Genomic DNA, 10,075 nt, shown 5'->3' with positions numbered 1-10,075 from the left:
GTCATTATAGCAAATATCATATCTCCTTAATGTATATTATTTGTGATGTCATTATAGCAAATATCATACCACAAATCATACTACATAAGATTTTCTTACATTCACTTATAATTCATCGATACCACGTCAATAATAATTTTATCACCTTCAGTTCTAATTCATCAACATCGTATCAATGATAGCCTCTAACACGCCAATTATTATAACCATAACATTGGCTATTTAATTTATCATGCGGTCTTTCATATTTTTATTCAATAATTTATCTTTCTTTCAATGAATTTATAATTAATCTCTCAAAATATTCTTGAAAGTCTTTCACAACTTGGCTACTTCATGAGCATATTCGAGTGACATAAAAATATATGCATTTTCTCTTATTTCATTTTTTAAATTTAACACTAAGATCAAAGAAATCTTATATAGTTTAATCATGGTCTAAATGTGTACTTCTTTAGGAACTCAAACACAAATCTTTAAAAACGGTAGCCATTGAAAGTCGCACATTTTTGCAATCCTACAAGGATATATGATATTAAATTATTAGTAATACAAGAACTATACCAAAATTCCCCGCAATGGCCAAGAAAATGCATTTTTTGAGCAATACTAGGGATGTTTGAATAGTTTTTCATGAACTATATCACAATAATCTTAATTAAGAATAATTTTGAGCAATCCTTCAAAGATGCTTAAAATAAATTATTTCTTCAGTAACTATATCACATATGATCTTCATAAGCAATGATCAAGAAAAGTCATTATTTTAGCAATCTTTCAGGGATACTTTTAATGTTGAGTTCTTCCAGAATTTACAATAATAAACAAAGTAAAATATGACAATCATACAAGATAAGATGATATCATCCTATTTGTCATGAATCACTTTATGGATCGATCTAGGTTGAAAACTTACAAATTTGAGCCAAAATCACATTTTACTTGAGTACGCAATAACCAAAGTTACGAAACTCAGAATCAGACGATTCAAAATCGAGGTGAAATATGACGTTCTGAAATACAAGTTAGGCTGTTGAATCACCGAAAACAAGTATGTCGAACTCGAGATATGATCGTAGGTTACTGAACACGAAAATTGGTAAAATTTGTGTATTAGGGTTTGATGTAAAGGAAACTCAAAATTATTATTCAGCAAACGAACTAAGAACAAAATGGCGCCACAATCTAGGGATTGATAAGTCAAAAAGAACACCACAAAGATTAACAACCTTGATAAGTTCAAAGTGAATTCTTTCAAGAACTCTAGAGAGCAAAGCCTCACAAAAATAATATTTAAAATCTCCCTCCATTGAGGTTACAAATGCTTATTTATAATATGTCTATCTCTAAAACTAAATGGGTCATAAGTGACACCATTCTCTTGGCCTATATTGGACTTACATCTTATTTTTTTTAAGTAAACTTAATGTAAGGAAGTAAAGTATCTTCACTTACATGTAACATAAACTAAATCTATAATAAAACTATTACAATTCCAAATCAAAACAAACTAAGAATTATTACAAACCAAATTAAAATAAATAAAGTTCATCCTAATTTTTTAAAATATAGATCATCTTCATGCTCTTAAGGTCCTTATCATATGATTTCACAAAAAAAATTATATGCAAAAATAATAGATTGACATGAAATAAAGGAATAAAACTTTTAAGAAAGAATATAACCATAAGATGAAGTATATAATAATAAGAAAAAATATTATTGGAATTAAATCTTCAAGTTGGTTATGTCATCATTCATATGGTAGTAAATCGTACTAATAACATATTACGAAAATTAACAAAAATAAGAGCAAGATATAAAAGAGGAGAGAAAGAGAGAACAATACAATCCTTATATTGTATTCTTCAAAATGTGAACTTTACAATTATAAGTTCTATATATAAGTCACAAGTCATATAACTTACAAAAATCTTAAAAGTCTAATATAATGTAATGTGTTATTAACATATGAAGTTAATTAACACTACCAAAATGTAAAAGGCGCTTAATCATAAGAGCTATAAATCAACTATGAAATATCATAGCATAATATATTATAAAAAAACCATAAAGATATGAAGTGGTGATAGATACCCCCAGTTAATTACGCAGTAGTTTGGGTGGCTCTAACTTTCTGATTTTTTTGTTTTTTTGAAAAAACTGAATTTAAAAATAAAACATGTGGAAATGAAATAGGATTAAATTGTCATCACAAGTGGCCGGTGGCTATCACTCTAACTACCAAAAGCCACCAATAGGACAAATAGCCACCACCGCGACCACCAGATCTTCCATTTGTATTATCAAGATCAAGATAATTATGCTAATAATTGCTCGATAGTGTCAATATATTTTTATATTAGATAAATTATACTGCAATGAGGCAGTGGCAAAGCTAGGATAAAATTTAAGGGATAGCCAAAATAATTTTATATTAGATAAATTCATAATAATATTAAAATTCACAACAACAAAAAAACTTAACCAATAATCAAACAAAATTCAAACATACTAATATAAAATGATAATTAAAGCATCATTATGAAAAAATTAACATTAGCTATTTAAGAAAGGTCAACTCAACGGCAAAGGAAGAAATTCTTTTTTATATAAATTTGTTAATCTTGTTATATCTTTTTTGGACCAATAAACGTGTGTTTGGGTAGTAAAATATGTATTATTTGGAATAACTTAATATAAAAATATACTACCATTTATTAAACAAATTTATTTTTTTGGCGTAGCATCTCCGCTGCTCTATTACAATGTAGCCCTTTACCCTTTGAAATGAGGTAAAGAGATTAGTTCAATAAAATAAATCAAAAATAATTCAACTGAAATTTAAAATTTAAAGAATTATTTATAATTTTAATTCCTCTATTTTAATTTATTCAAAAAATTAATCTTTATATTTTAAAATTTAACCGTTTTGATTATTACTTTAAATTTTTGAACTAAAAAATAATATTATTTATTAAAAATGACGTAAAATACAATATCATGATATAAAATCATATAGATGCATTAATTATTCATATATTATTATTTAAATTACAAAAATAATTATTTTTGAAGTTAAAAAATCATAATGAGATACCAAAACTATTTGATTTTAAAATAAGAGATCAATTTCATGAATGGATGAAAATAGAAAGACTAAAACTAAATTGCAATTAAACGACTCTTAAATTAGATTTGATTTTTGAATACTTCAAACACTACAAAAAAATATTTGTGATAGTTTTTTATCGGTTACTAAAGCTACTTTTAGCTACACTTAGGGTGTCACTCTTTCTAAAAATATTTTACTCTGCCATTTTCATTTGGAAATGATTTTCCCTTTCTTCTCATTTCTCTCATGTTACAATAAACCGACATCCCTTACTTCCCCGTAAAATCATTTTCCCATCTGAAATCGCTTTGGTTCATTAACAAATCAATTGATCACTTTCCTCTTCATTTTCCCTTCATTAGTCATTTTCCTCAGCTAGTAACAATTCGATTTCATTCGACTTTCCTCTTTGATTCATATTCTTCTTCAATCTTTTTGTTCAATCGGATATGTCTCATAACAATTAAGGAGATTTAGTTTATCCCTTCTTCTCTCGCGTAGCAATTCGATATTTTGCGATTCAATTTAGCTTTTCTTCTCTCAAATCGCAAAATCGCTCATCTTCTCTCAAATCGTTCTTCTTCTCCTTCCGATTCAATTTTGTTCATTCAATTTCGTTTGTCGTCTCACAATATCGTAAAATTAATTTGTTTGTTATGGAGACATTTTCGTTTTTAGTTGCATATGTGGTTGAAGATGTGCTTCGACAACACGGTACCTGCCTCAAAGATCTTGATTTGGAATCTAGAAAAGCATAAGAAGCTGGTAATTTCCTGTGAATAGTCAGATTTTACTCTTTTTTTTCATTAATGTCTCAAATTATCATCATTTTCTATATGATATTGATTTTAATGAAGGTTGATGTTTGTCAATTTTATATGAAAAATATATTTGGATTTTGTATTAGTTATTTTGAGACTGAAAAATAAACTATAAAAAATGCAGCATTTAGAAGATATGAAGTAGTAGGGTGGTTGAGAAAAATGGTTGGAGTTGTTGCACTTAAAGATTTACCAGCAAAGCCTTATGAGGAAGAGTTTAGACTTGGTTTGTGGAGTGGGATCATTATTTGTAATGTTCTTAACAAGGTTCAGCCTAGTGTTGTATCCAAGGTCAATTTGAATGCTCCTGATATTATTTACTCTATGTTTTTGGTTATTGTTTGTTTACAAATGTAAATTATCTATTACGAACATGATCAAAATCTGGGTGCATTCCTCGTAGAACCAACACCATATATAGATTATCAAGTTTTGTCTTCATATCTTAAATTGTGTCGACTTCCAAAGATAATTTTAACTACTTGACTGCAGATTACGCTTTAGAAACATAGGCAACCATGTACTTAAATTAAATTGAAACAAATTGAATACTCTGAAATTCTCTCAATGAGAAGTACTAAAAACTAAGAATTTTATTATGGTATTAGAGCCTGGTTTTAACTTGATATTCCTTCTTATGAAGAAATGATGCCTTATCTACCTTCCAGCAATTCAAGGCTTTGGTGGAAAATCAATTTCCTTACAAGATTTAGGTTGTTCAATTTGATTGGAGGGGTGAGTATAGGTCATTCTCTCAGTTTCTAGCTTAACATGCCATTTCTCATCGTCTTATTTGTTCTGATACTCATCATCAAAATGGTGTGGTAGAACGTAAGGATATACATATAGTTGGGTTTGGCCTCACCTTATTAGCTCAAGTTTCCCTCCCCTACAAATTTTGGGACTGTGCCTTTGTCAAACTTTTAAATCAACAACCAGACTATCCATTCAATGGCTATTCAACTTCTCACAAAGCCTACTAATGTTTTTTCATTATGCAATTGGTTTCTTGGTCAACAAGTGTGATCTCTCCCTGTTTGTGTACTCTAAAGGTGGCACTCATTTCTACATGCTAATCTATGTAGATGATATTATCATCACTGACAACAATCATTCTTTCATTCAACAAATAGTTGCCAATCTCAACTCATTGTTTTCTCTCACAAAACTAGGTGCCCTTAACTATTTCCTAGGCATCGAGGTCAAGCTTTTGTCAAATGCATTGATAGCATTTCAGCAAGTGTACTGAATCGTTGCAAGTAATAATTAAAACGTTAATACCGAGTATCGAACTCAACGATTGCGCTTTACTATCGAATTATATTTAATTACTAAAATTGAACAAAAAGTTCCCAAATTGATTTAAATAATATTAAAAATTAACAACAGTAATAAAATTGATCTTTTATAATAAGAAAAATAGCAGGGATGAGTTTCACTTCGAATTCAACCTTGGTGTCTAATTTGATCTTAGTGATTGAATTCCTTTATTGAATTATTACCGAATTCTCTTTATTATTCTTGCCCTAAAGTCTTAGTGACAGAAGCTTCAATTCTAAACTAACCCCTAATTCCTTATTGGATTTAAGATTAGAATTAAACATTACTGTATAGGAATTCTCTTTTTAAACTATTGTCTCTGCAACTAATTCAATTGGTTTCATGACCTGCATATATCCCTAGACTACAAATTCATGAATTTCTTATCTCAAGCATTCGTAAAGTCCACTTCCATTTTACAATACGAATCGTAGAACATTTTAATGTTGATCAAGCAATAAAAAGCATTAAGCACATAGATGAGAAAAATAATTCAATAAACTCATTCATATAAATAGAAATCAAATTAGAAAAATAAGGGTTTTATCTTGTTACACTCATCCCTAACAAATAGGGTTTAATTACTCATGATAGAGATGGAAAAGATAGATGTTAGAGAAGAAATACAAGAAAGATTCATGAATGATTTTTGATAAAACTACTCCAATGGTGTTAGAAATTGCCATCTTTGAGTTTCTATGCTAGGGCACAAGTCTCTCAACTTCTCAATAGTCAAAAAGATGCCTAGAAAGTGAGAAAAAAATGCATTTTAATGAATGCTGATGCGCGTCTCGCGCCCCAGACGCAGGATTTGCGCTCCGGACACGCCTGGACAGTTTCACTAGTCCAGAAATGCGCCCCAGACGCAGTTGTTGCGCTTCATGTGCACAACTTCTTTTGGTTGACGTTTTATGCATTTGTCTTTTGAGTCCGAATTTGGCTCTAGTGTCTTCTTGAAAGTTGTAGCTATGAATCTTAGATTTCATTTGCACTTGGTTTGACTCCAATTGGACATCTATAACTCCAGATATGGCTAAACTACTCCACATAGGTCATGTTGATTTCTCACCAAAATTCAGCACTGCACTAAAACAAAGTAACAACGCAAAACTACAAAAAATCTCTACTTAATCAAGCAAATAAGAACATAAACATTTCATTAAATCAAAGAACTAAAATCAACAAAATATATCAAATAACTCCTTAAATTAACTAATGGTTAAAGATAAATAAGACTAAAATCAATGAAAAATATGCATATGATGAAGAGTCATCATGCATCCTTACTACTTTCTCAAGGCAAGTAAGTAAACTGTCAAAATATGGTCATGATACCTTCTGTGACCCTACCAGGTTAGTAGCAGGTGCCCTCCATTATGCCACAATTACTCATTCTGACAACTGCTTCTCAATAAACAAGGTCGACCAGTTCATGTCCAAGCCACATGACTCCCACTCGCAAGCTGTCAAATATATCCTCACAAAGGCTCTACTTCTCTCGGCCTCTTTCTCAAACTTGTATGTGTTACTGTCGATCATCTATTTCATTAGAAAGTATCAAATTCTTTTCTAAAGCAGCAGGTGTTGACAATCCTAATATTTATATGTATTTATAATTTAAGATGTGTTTTGGTTAATGTCATGCAATCTAAGTAGAGGAGAATAAGGTAGAAAGTATCAAGAGGGACAATAGAAAAACATCAAAATGAACTTGCAGCACTGAAAAAGTATTACACTAATGATTTGGCTGCTGCTAAGGAGGCTGAAGCATTAGCACAGGCTCAAGAAAATAATGAAGCAAGAACTGAGCTAGAGAGTCCTTTAAGAGAAGCCGAGGAACGTGAATCTATGCTAGTCCAGACACTTGAAGAGTTGAGACAAACTCTAAGTAGAAAGGAACAATAGGTTTTTGTTGTGTTTGATGTCTCTATGTCTTTCTTTTTACTAATTGACTTTCTCACTCAGGATATTGCTTATAATTCACTTGTTCCCTTCATCTCTATTCAGGATGTATTCAAAGAAGATATGCTTCACAGAGACATTGACAATCTTCAAAAACATTACCAGGTCTACTCCCATGCTCTCTGCATTTCTTTCAATTATTTGACTTTTGGAGGATGATGTTGTTGCTTGTTTGTGTTGTTGGTAGTTTCTAATTTGACTTGCTTTCCATAGGAAAGTGAAAGACGGTGTGAAGAACTGATTACACAAGTTGTAGAATCCACAAGGCCTCTTTTAAGGCAAATTGAAGCCATGCAGGTAATAAACATATGTACAAGAATTGCTTTTCCTTCTGTTCTATGTTCTCTTGCATTGGATCTGTTCTAGACTAGAATTCACCTGATAATAGGAAGCAAATGCCATAAGAGCTGAAGCTTGGGCTGTAGTTGAAAGATCTCTCAATTCTCGACTTCAGGTCTCTAGAATACTTTTTTTATTTTCATTTTAAAATCTTTTCCTAGTGGATATTATTGTGTTTCTATATCTTTTTCAATGGACTTTACAGGAAGTCGAGGCTAAAACTCCCACTTCCAAGGAAAGAGAGCGATATGTGAATGACCGCTTATCTCATACCTTGTCTCGAATTAATGTTGTTGAGGCCCAGGTTCTACAATTTCTTGAATGAAGTCATGTCTTATTAGAACCATGGGGAATATTGTTTTTCAAATTCCTAAATCAAGCACTTCATTTTTTTCCAGGATATAGAAAAAGAAAAGGTTGCTCGATCAGATCTGGAGAGGACCGTTCTTGTTCATTTTATGCCATCATCAGATTAAACTCCCACGACAAAGCATAATTCTGCTTTTGAGAATGGTGTGATGCTTTGCTTTTTTTACATCACTTGGCTCAGCTATCTTGTTTGTCATATTTTCGATAATATACTTTATGGTGTAGGAATTTGTCTCGTAAAATCTCTGGTGCAAGCTCCTTTGTAAGCATGGAAGAAAGCTATTTTCTTCAAGCATCATTGGATTCATCTGATAGTTTTTCTGAATGGAGAAACCCGCAAGAACTAAGTATGAGTCCTTACAATATGAAGAGCATGACACCTAGTTCTTTTGAGGATACAATTCGTAAGAAGAAGGGTGAACTTGCTTCATATATGTCGCACTTGGTATGATTTGTTGCCTTCATTTTATGTCATCATACCTTATAGGGATATCTCTTTGGATCCGCAGTTGAAACTACAACAATAGGAGACCAATACGCACTGCAAACTAGAGAGATCAGGCGAGTCATTTAAGGTCTAGCATAAAGCCAACTTATAGTTTTAGTTGGATTTGGATCCCCTATTCCATTATTTACTTTTTACATTCATAACATAAACTTTTTGGAGTATTTATCAAATATTTTATTTGGGAAGATGATTAATATTCTTTATGAAATTAGTTTGCAGTTTACCACAATAAATGTTAAGAAACTCATTCTGGCTTCTGTTGAAAGTTTATTGAATCTTTGAGAGCAAAATAACTATTTATTGTTTGTTTTAATAGAATTAGTAAAATTAAATTATATTTTATTGTATGTTTCAATGGAATTAATTAATAAAAATAAATTATAAATTTAAATTTAATTTACTGATATTAATAATTTAGAATTACAATTAGTAGGGAGATAAAATAAATTTAATTTAATAAATAATAATAAGTTTTAGTGACAGACAATACCGTAGGAATAGATCAATTATTTATTTATATTTATCTAGTTTTTAGTGACAGACAATACCATAGAAATAGGTCAATTTTTATTTATATTTATTTAGTTTTTAGTAACAGTCATCGTAGTAGGTAGAAATCAAAAACATGTAGTGACAGTCCTTAAAACATGTAGTGACAGTATTCAAAATGTAGCAAGGCACCTTCTTAAAGTTCACAGTAAATCCGGGTGTCACTCAAAGTATTCTTGACATTTACCTACAGTTTTTGACGTTTAGTGACACACTTTGTCTGTCACTAGAAGTCAATTTTCATGTAGTGAAAACACAACCAAAAATACTCGAACGAGGCTAAAGTATTACAAATTGATGGAACTTCGTATAGCTAGATTTCATTTCTCATCTTATAACAAAAAAATATCACAGAATGAATAGCAACACAACTTAGAAGAGATAAAAGAGCTAGAATTGTTAAAGATTATGAATTTGGTTACAATGTCTATAAATTAGAGGAGGATCTAACAAACATCCGAGAAGTTTTGTCTTCCTTGGATGCAGATTTGTGACAATAAACCATAAATAAATGAGATTCATGGAAGCTCTCCTTGTAACCAAAGGATTTAGACAAAAAGAAAATATAAATTTCTTCGACACATTTTTACCAGCTATAAGAATAACATCAATCAAAGTACTAATTTCACTTGTCTCCATTCATAATTTAGTGGTACACCAAATAGATTTTTATGAGAATAACATCAATCAAATACATTGTTGGAACTAAGTTGATTTTATACTTATATATTTTATGATAACAAAATTATTTTATGAGAACAATATATTTCACTTCAAAGAGTGTGGAAGAAGATTCGTTTTTTTTTTTTTTATAAAAAAATCTAAAATAAAATTTGATTCAAATTTATAATTAAAAAAAAATCTAAAATAAGATTTGATTCAGATATATAATTGAAGAAAATCTTTGACCAAGATTGTAACGCCCCGTTTTTCAAAGCGAGGGTGTATTTTTTTTTTTCAAAAGAAATTAAACTGAAACAGAGAAATAAACAAGAAAATGCCTTTGGATAAATAATTGAGTCATTATAATTTACAAACAGCGGAAAAGTTTCTCCAATTATAAATCCAAAATATTTACACAACAACAAATGG

The 10,075-nt window shown here is 30.3% G+C and overlaps 1 protein-coding gene and 1 long non-coding RNA gene across 2 annotated transcripts; both read left to right on the top strand.

Moving 5' to 3' along the window:
• Positions 1 to 3,297: 3,297 nt before the first annotated feature.
• On the top strand, positions 3,298 to 4,377 carry LOC113784389 (uncharacterized). The gene is made up of 2 exons (XR_003470425.2): positions 3,298 to 3,880; positions 4,061 to 4,377. It is a non-coding gene; the product is annotated as an uncharacterized lncRNA (long non-coding RNA).
• Positions 4,378 to 7,281: 2,904 nt separating this feature from the next.
• LOC113784387 (golgin candidate 5-like) lies at positions 7,282 to 8,033 on the top strand. Its single transcript, XM_027330534.2, has 5 exons — positions 7,282 to 7,323; positions 7,432 to 7,515; positions 7,607 to 7,672; positions 7,763 to 7,861; positions 7,956 to 8,033. Exons 1-5 carry the CDS (start codon positions 7,282 to 7,284, stop codon positions 8,031 to 8,033), a joined length of 369 nt encoding a protein of 122 aa, XP_027186335.2.
• The last annotated feature ends 2,042 nt before the right edge of the window (positions 8,034 to 10,075 follow it).

Source organism: Cicer arietinum, chromosome 5 (assembly GCF_000331145.2).
Source record: "Cicer arietinum cultivar CDC Frontier isolate Library 1 chromosome 5, Cicar.CDCFrontier_v2.0, whole genome shotgun sequence".
Taxonomy (NCBI): Eukaryota; Viridiplantae; Streptophyta; class Magnoliopsida; order Fabales; family Fabaceae; genus Cicer; species Cicer arietinum.
This window is presented reverse-complemented; position numbering and strand designations above follow the sequence as displayed.